The sequence below is a fragment of the Magallana gigas genome, chromosome 2 (genome assembly GCF_963853765.1).
Source record: "Magallana gigas chromosome 2, xbMagGiga1.1, whole genome shotgun sequence".
NCBI classification, from domain to species: domain Eukaryota; kingdom Metazoa; phylum Mollusca; class Bivalvia; order Ostreida; family Ostreidae; genus Magallana; species Magallana gigas.
The window spans coordinates 56,136,516-56,154,397 of NC_088854.1; the positions used below are offsets into that span (position 1 = coordinate 56,136,516).

The 17,882-nt window shown below is 37.8% G+C and overlaps 2 protein-coding genes across 3 annotated transcripts in view; one reads left to right on the forward strand and one right to left on the reverse strand.

The window, feature by feature from the left end:
• The window catches only part of LOC105326867 (uncharacterized), a 42,267-nt gene that overhangs the window by 14,737 nt on the left and 9,648 nt on the right, over positions 1-17,882 (reverse strand). The gene's annotated exons all lie outside the window — the stretch shown is intronic.
• Positions 4,594-7,767, forward strand: LOC117682793 (brain acid soluble protein 1-like). 2 transcript variants are annotated; one of them, XM_066077345.1, is made up of 7 exons: positions 4,603-5,481; positions 5,689-5,790; positions 5,957-6,043; positions 6,226-6,306; positions 6,473-6,559; positions 6,743-6,823; positions 6,990-7,767. In XM_066077345.1, exons 1-7 carry the CDS (start codon positions 5,347-5,349, stop codon positions 7,320-7,322), a joined length of 906 nt encoding a protein of 301 aa, XP_065933417.1. In that variant the 5' UTR covers positions 4,603-5,346; the 3' UTR covers positions 7,323-7,767. The 2 variants fall into 2 exon arrangements, with proteins under 2 accessions (XP_065933418.1, XP_065933417.1); XM_066077346.1 differs by lacking the exons at positions 6,473-6,559; positions 6,743-6,823 and having other exon boundaries at positions 4,594-5,481.

The window sequence follows — 17,882 nt, forward strand, 5'->3', positions numbered from 1 at the left end:
TTTATATATATATATGTGTACCTCATGTACCGTCATGTTGACGGTTTGAGTGAAAATAAATTGAATTGAATTGAATTGAAAATAATTACCAAGAAACGTGCAGTAGAGGTCGAAAGGGTATCGTGATTTAATTCCTTAAATATCGAAGTTTTCTTTATTTTTCTGTGCTGCCTTTTATACAGGAAACCTTTTCGTTCCTTAAAGATACTGAAATGAATTAATACTGGGAACCTAAGATAATTCCTGATATAATATTATGTAAAACTAGCGTACGTTAATTCTTTTTCAAGACGAAAATTTACAGCACTTGCCCAATTCTAAAAAAAATATGCATGATTTAAATTTGAATAGAATTTAACAGTATGATCATCATGACCCGTAATTAAAATATATCAACTTAATGAAAGTTTGAGTGTTATAAGAGAGTTTCTTGAAGAGTCCCAATCTACGACATCTCTTAAAAATCATCCTGCTGTCGTCTCCTCTTTAAACTCAACAATAAACATTTAGATTGTGAACTATCATTTCTTAAAACAAGCATCCTGAGAGTATTGCATAAGCAATACGCTTCCCCTACCGGTTTGTAGAAATTTGTGAAAAGAATGCACTGTTATGCAGAATATTATTTCTTACCGTCTTCTGTACCCCGAATCAACAGACCAATCCAATAACGAACCCGATTATAATAATACAAAAAACCCTGTCGATTACAACACAATGCTTGTCACTATTTCGCAGAACTTATTTGTTTGTTAGAAGGTCCAAGTAATGCACGATAACCAAAGTCAAGCTAGCACGCACTAACTTCAACGCACTAACTCCGTTCTAAATATGCTTATCGACTAGTTTTTCGATCCCGACGGGAAAATATCCCTCGGTAAATAGGCGCAAGGCGCCTAAACTAGGACTTGTGACAATTAGGTGACCCCGGATTCCTGAGGGTGGGGGTCCTGCCCGGGGGTGACCGGTCTCAGAACCTTCAATAATTATGCCGTTCTTGGCGCCACGGCCCCCTGAATAATCGTTATAATAACTATATTATCATATTATATAGGGACATAAACAAGGCGCAGGGCGCCTAAACTAGGACTTGTGACAATTAGGTGACCCCGGATTCCTGAGGGTGGGGGTCCTGCCCGGGGGTGACCGGTCTCAGAACCTTCAATAATTATGCCGTTCTTGGCGCCACGGCCCCCTGAATAATCGTTATAATAACTATATTATCATATTTTATAGGGACATAAACAAGGCGCAGGGCGCCTAAACTAGGACTTGTGACAATTAGGTGACCCCGGATTCATGAGGGTGGGGGTCCTGCCCGGGGGTGACCGGTCTCAGAACCTTCAATAATTATGCCGTTCTTGGCGCCACGGCCCCCTGAATAATCGTTATAATAACTATATTATCATATTATATAGGGACATAAACAAGGCGCAGGGCGCCTAAACTAGGACTTGTGACAATTAGGTGACCCCGGATTCATGAGGGTGGGGGTCCTGCCCGGGGGTGACCGGTCTCAGAACCTTCAATAATTATGCCGTTCTTGGCGCCACGGCCCCCTGAATAATCGTTATAATAACTATATTATCATATTATATAGGGACATAAACAAGGCGCAGGGCGCCTAAACTAGGACTTGTGACAATTAGGTGACCCCGGATTCATGAGGGTGGGGGTCCTGCCCGGGGGTGACCGGTCTCAGAACCTTCAATAATTATGCCGTTCTTGGCGCCACGGCCCCCTGAATAATCGTTATAATAACTATATTATCATATTATATAGGGACATAAACAAGGCGCAGGGCGCCTAAACTAGGACTTGTGACAATTAGGTGACCCCGGATTCATGAGGGTGGGGGTCCTGCCCGGGGGTGACCGGTCTCAGAACCTTCAATAATTATGCCGTTCTTGGCGCCACGGCCCCCTGAATAATCGTTATAATTCTTTATTTTTCATTTTCATAAATATTTTTTTATAATCGTTATAATTCTTTATTTTTCATTTTCATAAATATTTTTTTCCAAAAAAATTAGGACGTCTATTTGGTCGTCCTTGATATGCATTTATAGATAATCGTATTTTGCATAAATTGGTACCATATTTTCAGCCCTATATTATTTAGTTCGCAGCCAAAACGAAACTTCCGGTTTTCGTTAAAATTGTAAAGGAAATTGGAAAAGTCACGGGGTGTGGAGGAACCTTAAGGTGGATCTACTGTGGTCATTATGATTTAAAAGCTTTTCCACTATCAAATTTAAAAGTTGCCTGAATCTATCCTAATAAAAGCTGTTGTCAACTCTAACTTCATTAGTACTTGGACATTTAAATCTCCAGCTGTACAGGTGACTACTGATTTTTATACGACCGCAAAAATTATGGTATGGCGCAGTCGTCGTCGTCCGTGCACATTCGTTTTTGTGGAATAACTTTTGTTTTAGTGGAGGGATCAACATGAAATTTTCACACAATGTACCATGGCATAAAACAAAGCTGTATAAGAAATAAGGAATTTATGGCCTCACCCATTTCAGAAAAAAATACCAAAAAGGGCCACTTTGGGTGTTTTTCGCAAATATAGTTGCCAAATGTTTATTTTTTATTGAATTTTAATGGGGTTTCTTTTATTTTGTTGCTTATATAATTGCGCTTCAGTAGTATTCATGATTTGTATCTTTACATTCATCTTATGTATTCCTCTAGATGCAAGCTTTTAGTTGGGAGTCAGCAGATTCTGTGTGCCTCTGTGTCAAGTTCTTTATCGTGTCCATCTAATTATTGTGTCAACCTCTTTACTGTGTCCACATTCACTTCATATTACACTTGTTCGAATTTCAGTGGTCGACATGCTGCGGTCGTATCTGCTGCGCTCAGCGTAGCCTTTTATTTTTTACTTGAGATTTGTCTATAGGTAAAAAAAACTGATAGCCCTTAGATTTAAATGTCCAGCTACTTCTTTTCATCACCTGAGTTAAGGATTGATTTGAGGTTCACTAAAGATTGGTATCAGCTATTTTTCAATCCAATAAAGGATTAGCTATTGAAATATGACCACACTCAGAGTAAATTGCTTATTAAAAAAAAAGGGAAAAAGGGGGGTGTGATTACATATATAGTAGGTCTCAATGGGATCTAAGCAGGACATGGGATTGAGTGGGGTTTTTTTTATCTGGGATGTCGCTAATTGTTTGTCGAGAAAACAAAAATTTATTAGACAAGGATTTGGGAATAACTCAAAATTGATTTGGGAATTTGGGAAAATATTAATGTTCTTAAGCAAGAAATTGAAAAATATTTTTTCCTTAAAATTTTGATAGCAGGCTTTCGTATGTAACAATCATTATTGTCTCAAAAACTTGTATTTTTTTAGATTATCAACTTTGTGCATATTGTTACATGTCTCATGCAATTTTTATGTACAGAAAATGAACCAAAATTTGGGAAGCGGGAAATCATGAACTGGTACACCTAACATGGGAATTGTCAAAAGAACTTAACGTGATACGGGATTAGAACCCCCTATATATTACGATAAATTGGCAAAATAAAAATTTTCTGTATGAAAATAACTTTAACCATTAATCTGACCTTATCTGAAGTGATAGCAGACTTTGACGCGGAGGATGGCATGTGATGGCATAATGAATGAAAATTATGTCAGGAGTGTAACATTTATCCATTCTTTAATGATAAAGTTTTTATTTAGTTTAAAAAAATTCTAAACTTAACTGGAAGAGATTTTTTACACTTAATTTGCTCAAAAATTTTCAATAAGGTCAAATTTAAAGATTGGAATATATTATTTGCTTTTGATACAGTGTTTGAATATTAAAAATAAGTGCGATAAATACTAAAAGGACATTTAAAACAATTACACTATATAAAACTGTTGTGAAAGTATCAGAATTGTGTTACAATGCCTCAAATAAACACTAATGATCAGATCCTATCCTGTAAGTAAACAGAAACTAAAAGTGGAAAACCTAGCATTTCACAGAATTTTAGTGTTACACTCCTGACACCTATTTCAAGGCCATAAAAAAGGACTAATCAAATTTAGGCAGTCATGTTTGCATCTCATAGTAACTGCTGCACCTGCTGGTCAATTTAAAACAATAATTATGACAATTACTAACAGTGTTTCAAAAATATGACATTGCAAACTTAAATGTTACACTCCTGACCTACATCAGCAGGTGTGGTTCTATGAGATCAAGTGCACCAGAAACATGTCACAGATATCTACAAATACTTTTAATTTGATCTAGAATATTGTGGTAAAGTATAAGAAATATTAAAATGTCCAAAATCTTTCGGAACTTTGAATTATCATCATTTAGAATTAAGAATTAAGTTTTTTCCTTTTCATTTTTTTCCCTCATTAGGAAATTTGACAGACCTTATTTTACCATTGTAATTACAAAATATGTATTACTTCATATGAGAAAATTTAGTGCATATACACAGGTTTTCAACAAACCCATCATTTTATATTAGACATCATTATTTTTTTTAAAGACAGCTCTTTGAAGCACTTCGTTCTTTCAAAATGTCACACTAAAAGTGTTACACTCCTGACATTTTTGGCCCTATTTTTTGCCGGCATTTTTTTATTATCAAAGATATCATCACGAAAATTTGTACGATTATAGTCACAGGTGGGATACATTTTTTAATTATCTAATACTTAGTATTTATCATCATGATTTGTAATAGGGTATGGTAATAATGTTGGGGTCATTTTTTTTGAAACAGCCCCTATGTAGAATGAATAGTGAACAAAATAGTCTGCATGGCAAACAGGACATACATGTGGTTCTGTGACTTGAAAGAACTGATCATTTATCTATATAGCTAGGTATTTTAGACATGTAGTTTCAGCTGAACAGAAAAAAAAAATGTCAGTATAAAGACAAAAAAAAAAATTGCATAATTTTAAATATAATGCTGAATTTTAGGTTTTTTCTTCTATGATATGCGTGGGTATAGTAATTTGAGCATGTTGAGTGGTATTATACACCAACAATTAAACTTTTATTAGAGTTTTCATGGTATTGACATTTTTACATATATTTTATATATATTTTCAATATCACTTGCTTTGATAGGTGCCATTTTTAGGTAAATGAAGGCTTTTTCCAAATTGAAACGGATTTTGTGATGCGTAATAGTCGATGTAATGATATCAACATGCAAAATGGACATAAAAATAACTTCATTTTCGAGGCTCTGTGAGACACCTTGTGTGCAAATACTGTAAAACAGCCCTGATACATGTGGAAATGAATAGATCTACACCGGTGATGTACGTTGGTTAAATTTTTCATTTCATTTGCAGGTCGTCGCCATTATGCCTGATGGCCATGTACGGGTGGGGTTATTTCCGACACTATCAGAAACAATAGTGTGCCAGCTGGGCACTGTGGCTGAACTCCCCCGTACAGCAACAAAGTCTTGGAAAAGTGGGAAGAAGACCGCCTTTCGGGTACGTCAAAACCTATATATTGGTGAAATGTTTTAGAATGTATGTCTAAAATGTCTGTTTTGGAAAAAAATTCTTTGCCCGGTTGCCGGTAAGCGCTGGGCCCTTGGTCCTATTTTTTCAAGCTTCGGTCATGTATAATTTTTGTAATGTTCATGTATAATTCTTGTAATGTTAGAACATTCGACTAATGGAGGTGTTTTTTTGCAGGCAGCCAAGGCAGCCGCCGCAGCCTCCAAGGAATCCCCCGCAGCCTCCAAGGAATCCCCCGCAGCCTCCTCCTCCAAGGACTCGGCCAGGAAGAAACGAAAGGTAAGAACTCAACCTAGTTTGTTTGGTTGTTTGTTGCTATGAAACCTTTAATAACACCAACATTTATTTTTGTTGGCCTTACCGGCCCAGAACGCAGTGTATCATCAGTAGTGTGTTTGGATATTTGATTATTGAACATTCGACTAATGGAGATGTTTTTTTGCAGGTGGCCAATAGCCCTGAACTCGAACCCCCCGCAGCATCCTCCTCCTCCGAGGACTCGGCAGGCAGGCAACCCTCTGAGAAAGGAACGGTAAGAACCCAACCTAATTTGTTGTGTGCGCAATTTCGTGTATACATTGGACAATATATAACCGATGATACATTGTGTATACTTGGTGTACACGGCCTATACACTTGTATAATTTTTGTAATGTTCATGTATAATTCTTGTAATGTTAGAACATTCGACTAATGGAGATGTTTTTTTTGCAGGCAGCCAAGGCAGCCGCCGCAGCCTCCAAGGAATCCCCCGCAGCCTCCTCCTCCAAGGAACCGGCCAGGAAGAAACGAAAGGTAAGAACCCAACCTAATCTGTTTGGTTGTTTGTTGCTATGAAACCTTTAATAACACCAACATTTATTTTTGTTGGCCTTACCGGCCCAGAACGCAGTGTATCATCAGTAGTGTGTTTGGATATTTGATTATTGAACATTCGACTAATGGAGATGTTTTTTTGCAGGTGGCCAATAGCCCTGAACTCGAACCCCCCGCAGCATCCTCCTCCTCCGAGGACTCGGCAGGCAGGCAACCCTCTGAGAAAGGAACGGTAAGAACCCAACCTAATTTGTTGTGTGCACAATTTCGTGTATACATTGGACAATATATAACCGATGATACATTGTGTATACTTGGTGTACACGGCCTATACACTTGTATAATTTTTGTAATGTTCATGTATAATTCTTGTAATGTTAGAACATTCGACTAATGGAGATGTTTTTTTTTGCAGGCAGCCAAGGCAGCCGCCGCAGCCTCCAAGGAATCCCCCGCAGCCTCCTCCTCCAAGGACTCGGCCAGGAAGAAACGAAAGGTAAAAACCCAACCTAATTTGTTTGGTTGTTTGTTGCTATGAAACCTTTAATAACACCAACATTTATTTTTGTTGGCCTTACCGGCCCAGAACGCAGTGTATCATCAGTAGTGTGTTTGGATATTTGATTATTGAACATTCGACTAATGGAGATGTTTTTTTGCAGGCAGCCCAGAAAAGCCACAAATTGAGTTTCGACGGGTACATCGACTTGCTTGCTGCAAAAATTGAAGAAGGGAACAAAACAAAAGGGAATAAGGACCAGAGGAGAGGTGCTGACGGCAAATTTGGCAATAAAAATTTATTGGACTGTTCCTGGAGGACCTGGTTGAAAAGCATGTTTACAGAATATCCAGGTGTGCTGTGCAAGTGCTCTTGTAATCATCGACCTTTGACTAGCGCACAAGCCTTAATAAAACACATAGAGAGAAATCACTATATCAATAATGTGGTATCATTTGGTGAGGAGGACCTGGAATTCACACCACCACAGTTTTAGCTCACCTCCCCCCCCCCCCCCCCCCCAAAGTTTAAATAAGTTGTTGAATCAACTTTGGAAATTCACCCCAAATTCAAATTTGGAAATTCACCCTTGTCTAGTGGGTTCAACTATATTTTGTATGCTCTACCTATAGTAACCATATATCTTGATTTCCCAGAAACTTGTTGACGCTGCAATTGCACTTCATATAAATACATGTTTTGGCATTCTATGTTATTTGTAAATGCTGTTTGTCCTTATATTTTGATATATCCAGTTACTTTGTTTCTACTGTTTCGCAAGTATCTTGGCAATAATATCTCTTACTACTGTATATTTTGTATGAGAGTCAAACTGTAGAACTATGTGGGTTGAAGAATATCTCTTACTACTGTATATTTTGTATGAGAGTCAAACTGTAGAACTATGTGGGTTGAAGAATAAAAGTGTGCACTCAATCAAATATTGTTTTTAGGCCAATACTTTGTAAGATATACCAAGTGCACTTGTAATCCTCGACCTTTAGCTAGCGCACAAGCCTTAATAAAACATAATAGAGAGAAATGACTATATCAATAATGTGGTATCATTTGGTGAGGAGGACCTGGAAATCACACCACCACAGTTTTAGCTCATCTCCCCCTCCCCCCCCAAAGTTTAAATAAGTTGTTGAATCAACTTTGGAAATTCACCCAAAACGTTTGGGGGGGGGGGGGGTATATAGGAATCACTTTGTCTGTCCGTCTGTCCGTCTGTGCAGTTTTCCTGTCTGGTCCATAACTTTTATATGCCTTAATGAATCTTTATGAAACTTTGGGAGGTCGTTACATATAATTGTATCAGTTGGTGACTTTTGTAGTAACAAGGTGAACTTGCCATTAAAACTTAGGTATTGGTTATTATCAACGAGCCCAACGGAGTTAGAGAGGGTATATAGCGTTTGGTTCGTTCGTTAGTACGTACATGCGTACTTAAGTAATAGTCAGATTAAAGTTTTGGTTAAGGTGCATATCTCGGCAACTACAAGTGGTAGAGGGATGATATTTGGTCAGTCGATACATCTTGGGTAGTAACCAACATCTGTACTGAAATTAGGTCACTTTGACTTACATTTTATGCTTGAGCAACTTAGGTTAAAGTTTCGGTTAAGGTGCATATCTCGGCAACTACAAGTGGTAGAGGGATTTGGTCAGTGGATACATCTTGAGCAGTAACCAACATCCAAACCCAAATTAGATCACCTTGACCTACAATTTGCGCTTGAGCGACTTAAAGTTTCGGTTAAGGTGCATATTCCAGTAACTACAAGTGGTAGAGGGATGATATTTGGTCAGTGGATACATCTTGGGTAGTAACTAATATCGGTACCAAAATGTAGGTCCACTGATTTGAGATTTTGTAAGTTACTGCTACAAACTATATACAAGTATCCACATTAAAAAGTTAAGATACTGATCAATTATAATCTTATGAGTTTTTATACTTTGAAAAAAAAAATGTTGGTACCAAAATTAGGTCCACTTGACCTACATTTTACGCTGAGCTACTTACTACTTAGGTTAAATTTTAGGTTAATGGGCGAGGGGGTTTGCAGTCGTGGACGACAGCTCCATTTCTTTATTATATGTTTCTGGTGGTACCAATATAGTTGTCAGTAATTGAAATGGACTTAAACCATTCTTCCTAAATGAGTCCCTCAAATGTGAAATGTAGGTCACAGCCAAACTCTGAAGCATGCATTCTTCCTAATTGCATGTGGATGTGATATGAAGCATGCCAATTTCAATCTCTGTCATCTGTTAGCTCTGACAAAGTCCCAAAGTCAGCGAACCGTAAAAATATAGGATACATCTAAAATTATGTACCACTGAGTAATATTTGTATCAAGTTGGTGACTTTAGTGGTAACAAAGTGAACTTGCCATTAAAACATAGATAATCTAAAGATTACAGATTTCACCTTGTTGTTCAGAGTCGCCTAGCTTATTAACAATTTTAGTTCACCAGAACTATTAGCGTCCCCCATCATCTGTGTCCACTTTCATGTTACAAGTTAATATCTTAACAACTTTACATTGTAGGATCATCAAACATGGTTAAATTGTTATATGAATGTATCAGGGGTGGTATATCAGCATCTAGGTCAAACTAGATCACTTTGAACTACGCTTTTCGCTTAAACAACTTGTATCCAAGTTTATCTTATACATGTAGTTCATATCTCATGTAACAATATAGTTATGTACCAGAAATAGACTTTAACCATTCCTCCTATCAAAGTTGATCAACTGTGAAAAGTAGGTCAAGAGTCAGTATCTAAAGCCTGCATCCTGCTCAGCATCCCTAGAGGCACCAATACTCGGTGTTCAACTTGTTCAGTTAATTGAGAAATTGCCTTGACCCATTCTCCCTTAATAATTCGCTAAACTATGAAATGTAGGTCACAGCCAACATCTGAAGCTTGCTCTCTTCTTAACTGCATGCAGACATCAGGTGAACTAAAATTACCTCTTTTAGTTTTGAAGCATAGATGAAATGACCACCTAGGTAAATCTAGGTCAATGTGACCAAAATACAATTTAAACCTTGTATTACAAAGTTCTCTTTCTAATATCCAAATATACAGCAGAGACAAAGCCACTCATGCAGAAAATTTTGGTCAAATATACCCAATGATCTGGTCATTACAATTGTAACAAGATGGTGTATTGTATTACCCACCTCATCCGAAAAGCAGATGAGTACTGAAATCTAGCAAAATTCTACAAGCTTCAATATTTACACAAAATTTGAAATCGAATGTTTTCATTGATTGTCACAACAGGACTGACGGAACAATATTCTGAATATTATCTGAATGCCATATATCCTACAGCAATATAGTTGTTGAAGCTGGATGTATCTTTGATCATCTTTGCTCTCACATGAGAAGATTGACAAACAACAATGGTCAGGGTTTTCCATAGATGTTCATGGCAAGCCAGTTATTTTCAAGTTGGTGTCAACATTTAACATTCTAGCAAAATTCAAATTGATACATTTTGTTTAAATCTGACATAAAAGCTGACAAGCTACTGTAAATTTTTCCGATGATATATTGTGAATACTTAGTGTAAACGGTCTATACGCTTTGTACATTGGGTATACGTCGTGCAAACGGCCTGTACAGGGCGTATACTTTGTGTGCACAATTTGGTGTATACATTGGACCATATATAACCGATGATACATTGTGTATACTTGATGTACACGGCCTGTACGCTTGGTACGTTGGGCATACGCCCTGTATAGGACCTATACTTCGTGCACAAATTTGGTGTATACATTGGACCATATATAACCGATGATACATTGTGTATACTTGGTGTAAACTGTCTATACGCTTTGTACATTGTGTATACTTGGTGTAAACGGTCTATACGCTTTGTACATTGTGTACACTTGGTGTAAATGGTCTATACGCTTTGTACATTGGGTATACGTGGTGTAAACTGCCTGTACAGGGCGTATACTTTGTGTGCACAATTTGGTGTATACATTGGACCATGTATAACCGATAATACATTGTGTATACTTGGTGTAAACGGTCTATACGCTTTGTACATTGTGTATACTTGGTGTAAATGGTCTATACGCTTTGTACATTGTGTACACTTGGTGTAAACGGTCTATACGCTTTGTACATTGGGTATACGTGGTGTAAACGGCCTGTACAGGGCGTATACTTTGTGTGCACAATTTGGTGTATACATTGGACCATATATAACCGATGATACATTGTGTATACTTGGTGTAATCGGTCTATACGCTTTGTACATTGGGTATAAGTGGTGTAAACGGCCTGTACAGGTCATATACTTCGTGTACAAATTGGATAGGGCGTATACTTTGTGTGCACAAATTGGTGTATACATTGGACCATATATAACCGATGATACATTGTGTATACTTGGTGTAAACGGTCTATACGCTTTGTACATTGTGTATACTTGGTGTAAATGGTCTATACGCTTTTTACATTAAGTATACGCCCTGTACAGGCCGTTTGCACGACGTACACCCAATGTACAAAGCGTATAGACCGTTTACACTAAGTATACACAATGTATCATCGGTTATATATGGTCCAATGTATACACCAAATTGTGCACACAAAGTATACGCCCTATTCAATTTTGTACACGAAGTATATGACCTGTACAGGCCGTTTACACCACGTGTACCCAATGTACAAAGCGTATAGACCGTTTACACCAAGTATACACAATGTATCATCGGTTATATATGGTCCAATGTATACGCAAAATGGTGCACACAAAGTATACGCCCTTTACAGGCCGTTTGCACGACGTATACCCAATGTACAAAGCGTATAGACCGTTTACACTAAGTATACACAATGTATCATCGGTTATATATGGTCCAATGTATACACCAAATGGTGCACACAAAGTATACGCCCTGTACAGGCAGTTTACACCACGTATACCCAATGTACAAAGCGTATAGACCATTTACACCAAGTATACACGATGTACAAAGCGTGTAGACCGTTTACACCAAGTATACACAATGTATCATCGGTTATATATGGTCCAATGTATACATCAAATTGTGCACACAAAGTATACGCCCTATACAATTTTGTACACGAAGTATATGACCTGTACAGGCCGTTTACACCACGTATACCCAATGTACAAAGCGTATAGACCGTTTACACCAAGTATACACAATGTATCATCGGTTATATATGGTCCAATGTATACACCAAATTTTGTGCACGAAGTATACGTCCTGTACAGGGCGTATGCCTAATACCAAGCGTATAGGTCGTGTACACCAAGTATACACAATGACACAATGTATCATCTGTTATATATGGTCCAATGTATACACGAAATTGTGCACACAAAGTATACGCCCTGTACAGGCCGATTACACCACGTATACCCAATGTACAAAGCGTATAGACCCTTTACACCAAGTGTACACAATGTACAAAGCGTATAGACCATTTACACCAAGTATACACAATGTACAAAGCGGACCGTTTACACCAAGTATACACAATGTATCATCGGTTATATATGGTCCAATGTATACACCAAATGTTTTGCACGAAGTATACGTCCTATACAGGGCGTATGCCCAACGTACCAAGCGTACAGGCCTTGTACATCAAGTATACACAATGTATCATCGGTTATATATGGTCCAATGTATACACAAAATGGTGCACACAAAGTATACGCCCTGTACAGGCCGTTTGCACGACGTATACCCAATGTACAAAGCGTATAGACCGTTTACACTAAGTATACACAATGTATCATCGGTTATATATGGTCCAATGTATACACGAAATTATGCACACAAAGTATACGCCCTATACAATTTTGTACACGAAGTATATGACCTGTACAGTCTTACATCATGCAATACCAAATCATTTATAAAAATTATGGGATACGATACCTATCAGTTTGACGCACAGCTTCTCGTATTAGGTTTAGGTTGAAGAATAAAAGAAAATATTCCAACGGAGATGCATTTCTCGCCGGCATGTTCTTTGGCCCTGGGTTCCCAGTGAATGGCTTATTTTGCACCGGTTCAGGCGGCAATACACGGAACCACACTCCAGCCATCTTGTACGGCGCAAGGCAGAACGCACGTGTTATTATGACGTCATTTACGTAAAATGACGTTATAAACAAAATACCGCGTTATGGAAGTCATTTATGTCATTCTTTTCAATGTTGATATTATTTTTAAGAATTATATGTTTCGAAAATAATATACATGCATGCATTGCGTAAACATTTTAAAAATAATTTAGGGCAATAATATTATCTGTTGCTTGAATTTTTGAAGTTATTGAGAAACAAACAATCGGAACAAAATTATGCAACAATATGTTAATTACGATGAATTAATAAAATTAATGCACATGAACATATGCTGTTTTAGTGTAATGTTTAGCAATAAAAAAAAACACATTAACTTTTATTTCAACAATTGATATAATAATTATGCAAATTTTGATGGCAGATAAAAAGATCTTAGTTTGTGTAACTATGTATCAAGAAATCCGTTAATTCTAGCGCAATAAATCTCTTTTAAAAATCAAAATAATAAATTAATATGTCAATAAATTACAATTGGATACTTTATTGTTCATAATAACATACGATGCTTTTATATTTATTGACGTATATTTAATAAATCATATGGAAAAAGTGTAAAGTTAAAATCGGCCTAAAATCGGCCCCGTGGCACTCTGGACAACTGTGTGATCGGCCCAAAATCGGCCCTGTGGCACAGAAGTGGTTAAAGAGTGATTGAAAACGTGTTTTCATCGACTTTCATTTAAATTATATTTACCTATACCAAGGACTGCACATTTTGGATATATATATATGTATATGTAATGAAAGCGCTTACGTTTTATATATCGTGTTGTTAATTTCTTTTATTTTAACCACTTATGTGCCACAGGGCCTATTTGGGCCTATTTGAATATCTACGTTCAGTGCCACGGGGCCTATTTGGGCCTATTTGGAAAAGAAAAAAATATTTTTTTTAAAGATACAAATTAAGTGTTACAGGTTTTCCGTGTATTTCATAAGCTATAGTTCGTTAATATTTTTATCAAAAGGAAACAATATCGAAAATTTGCAACGTCAGTTATCTCTCTCAATGGCCGAGTGGGTCATGTTTTGACTTTTGAACAGACCGAGTGCATCCCTGGTTTGAATCCCGCTAAGTGCCATTGATGAGTTTTGCCTGCAGATTTATACTCGGATGTTATTGCCGGATTTACGTATAAACTTATGTACGTGCATACATGTTCTTTATATTTCCCATGAACTCTTTTTCACGTGTTTTTTATAAATGTATTTCATACGCAAATTATTTGGGGGAAAAAAAGGAACTTTTCCTAGGTGTATGGAGTTGCAACTGTATGTATAAACGAATGGATTCTGATTCAATCGTAATAATTTATATAAACTTTGAAAGGGATATTTCTATTTTAAGCAACTGATTGCCGTATGATTTAACTTGTTGAAAGCTTACATGTAGAAGAGCAATGCATTACAACAAGCCAATTTGTTTTCTTCTGTGAATTTGTAGCTCTTACAACAAGTTAAATATACCAGAAATTGATTAACATTTAACGTCTCTTTATTAGTAAAAAAAAAGGAAGCATTTTTAACACAGCTCCACAAAAAAGTTATGCAATTCAAAGATGTCTGTTTTGTGAGTATACTAATAACACCCCCCCCCCCCTCAGTTCTACATGTTCTTTAATGTGTCTTCCTTTATTTTCTAATATACAACCTTACCTTAACCATTTATTTTTAATGCATGAGAGGGTGTACGTGTGCGTGTAAGTGAATGAGAGGAATGAGATGAGCAAAGGTCATCATGTTTATGCATTGACAAAATCTGTATGTCCTTTATTTTATTTGGACATATATATATATATATATATATATATATATATATATATATATATATATATATATATATATATATATATATATATATATATATATATATACATGTATTGCTCTGATAAGCTGTAATGCTTAAAGACATAAAGAATTGAATGGAATTGATCCTTCTGACTACTCGAATGACCCTACAACCAGTGTTTGATAACGAGCCATTTCACACCACACAAAAGGAAAATATATATGCGCTTACAATCTTTCCAAAAATAAAATGACCATCTAATTAACAAACGATTCTGTCATAAAGATGAAAAATAACTTAAGTTATGATCTCATATACAGACATCATAAGTGTTAAGGATAAAACAGTTTGATTGGAGGTAGCACTACAATATTAAATATTGTAGTGCATGAAATATAAAATTTTACCAAATATTTAAAACTTTATTTGCATGTAAAATCAAAACAAAGTTTTTGAAATATTCCCGTAAACAGTTTATCAAATAAAATTACATTGTATAAATAAAACATTGGTAGCAAGAAACACACACACCTTCAAATTTGAAATCAAGTCAGGGCCTTTTCACTACCACCCCCTCCCCCACACCGTCCTCTAGTGATCTTGATTTTTTTTTCTAAAAACTAAGAATGTATCAGACTCTCAGACTTCTAACGTGTTGAGTTTTATCTCATAAAAAATTCAGTCCCTGCCATCGGCAAATAACCCGATGTAAATGGAATAACTCTGGGATTATTTTTCGTCAGCCATGTTTTGACGTGAACCCTGGTATTTACAAATGATATAGTTATTATAACGATTATTCAGGGGGCCGTGGCGCCAAGAACGGCATAATTATTGAAGGTTCTGAGACCGGTCACCCCCGGGCAGGACCCCCACCCTCATGAATCCGGGGTCACCTAATTGTCACAAGTCCTAGTTTAGGCGCCCTGCGCCTTGTTTATGTCCCTATATAATATGATAATATAGTTATTATAACGATTATTCAGGGGGCCATGGCGCCAAGAACGGCATAATTATTGAAGGTTCTGAGACCGGTCACCCCCGGGCAGGACCCCCACCCTCATGAATCCGGGGTCACCTAATTGTCACAAGTCCTAGTTTAGGCGCCCTGCGCCTTGTTTATGTCCCTATATAATATGATAATATAGTTATTATAACGATTATTCAGGGGGCCGTGGCGCCAAGAACGGCATAATTATTGAAGGTTCTGAGACCGGTCACCCCCGGGCAGGACCCCCACCCTCATGAATCCGGGGTCACCTAATTGTCACAAGTCCTAGTTTAGGCGCCCTGCGCCTTGTTTATGTCCCTATATAATATGATAATATAGTTATTATAACGATTATTCAGGGGGCCGTGGCGCCAAGAACGGCATAATTATTGAAGGTTCTGAGACCGGTCACCCCCGGGCAGGACCCCCACCCTCATGAATCCGGGGTCACCTAATTGTCACAAGTCCTAGTTTAGGCGCCCTGCGCCTTGTTTATGTCCCTATATAATATGATAATATAGTTATTATAACGATTATTCAGGGGGCCGTGGCGCCAAGAACGGCATAATTATTGAAGGTTCTGAGACCGGTCACCCCCGGGCAGGACCCCCACCCTCATGAATCCGGGGTCACCTAATTGTCACAAGTCCTAGTTTAGGCGCCCTGCGCCTTGTTTATGTCCCTATATAATATGATAATATAGTTATTATAACGATTATTCAGGGGGCCGTGGCGCCAAGAACGGCATAATTATTGAAGGTTCTGAGACCGGTAACCCCCGGGCAGGACCCCCACCCTCATGAATCCGGGGTCACCTAATTGTCACAAGTCCTAGTTTAGGCGCCCTGCGCCTTGTTTATGTCCCTATATAATATGATAATATAGTTATTATAACGATTATTCAGGGGGCCGTGGCGCCAAGAACGGCATAATTATTGAAGGTTCTGAGACCGGTAACCCCCGGGCAGGACCCCCACCCTCATGAATCCGGGGTCACCTAATTGTCACAAGTCCTAGTTTAGGCGCCCTGCGCCTTGTTTATGTCCCTATATAATATGATAATATAGTTATTATAACGATTATTCAGGGGGCCGTGGCGCCAAGAACGGCATAATTATTGAAGGTTCTGAGACCGGTCACCCCCGGGCAGGACCCCCACCCTCATGAATCCGGGGTCACCTAATTGTCACAAGTCCTAGTTTAGGCGCCCTGCGCCTTGTTTATGTCCCTATATAATATGATAATATAGTTATTATAACGATTATTCAGGGGGCCGTGGCGCCAAGAACGGCATAATTATTGAAGGTTCTGAGACCGGTAACCCCCGGGCAGGACCCCCACCCTCATGAATCCGGGGTCACCTAATTGTCACAAGTCCTAGTTTAGGCGCCCTGCGCCTTGTTTATGTCCCTATATAATATGATAATATAGTTATTATAACGATTATTCAGGGGGCCGTGGCGCCAAGAACGGCATAATTATTGAAGGTTCTGAGACCAGTCACCCCCGGGCAGGACCCCCACCCTCATGAATCCGGGGTCACCTAATTGTCACAAGTCCTAGTTTAGGCGCCTTGCGCCTATTTACCGAGGGATATTTTCCCGTCGGGATCGAAAAACTAGTCGATAAGCATATTTAGAACGGAGTTAGTGCGTTGAAGTTAGTGCGTGCTAGCTTGACTTTGGTATGCACGATATTATTACTGACTACATACTTTCCTCGTTTATTTAATACACACCGAGCCCGATAACAAACCCGAACATAAAAAAATTGGAATATAAAGAATTTATTTTCTCGAAAATATGTCAAACAGAAGCTACAAAAGTGTAAATTTGAACTGTAGTTTGATATTTTTAAGCTGTTCAGCAAATTTCATATTATTCCGCAAACGCATACAGAAAAAAGTGTGGAAAACTGAAGTGGGACAGACGGACGGGCGGACAGACATACGTACTGACGGACGCAGAGGAAAGCTATAGTCCTTTACGCTGAAAACCGGTAGGGGACTAATAAGAGGAACTGATATATACACCATGTCATAGAACTTTGGAATATATATAAATAAGCACACAAACAGTAGATCTAGATCTACATGTATTTGAATGTTTT

Bases quoted from the DNA above. Each gene is read 5' to 3' on its own strand.
- LOC117682793 (XM_066077345.1), top strand. From the start codon at position 5,347: ATGCCTGATGGCCATGTACGGGTGGGGTTATTTCCGACACTATCAGAA. The intron at 5,482-5,688 runs GTACGTCAAAAC...GTTTTTTTGCAG, and splicing joins GGAAGAAGACCGCCTTTCGG to GCAGCCAAGGCAGCCGCCGC. The intron at 5,791-5,956 runs GTAAGAACTCAA...GTTTTTTTGCAG, and splicing joins CGGCCAGGAAGAAACGAAAG to GTGGCCAATAGCCCTGAACT.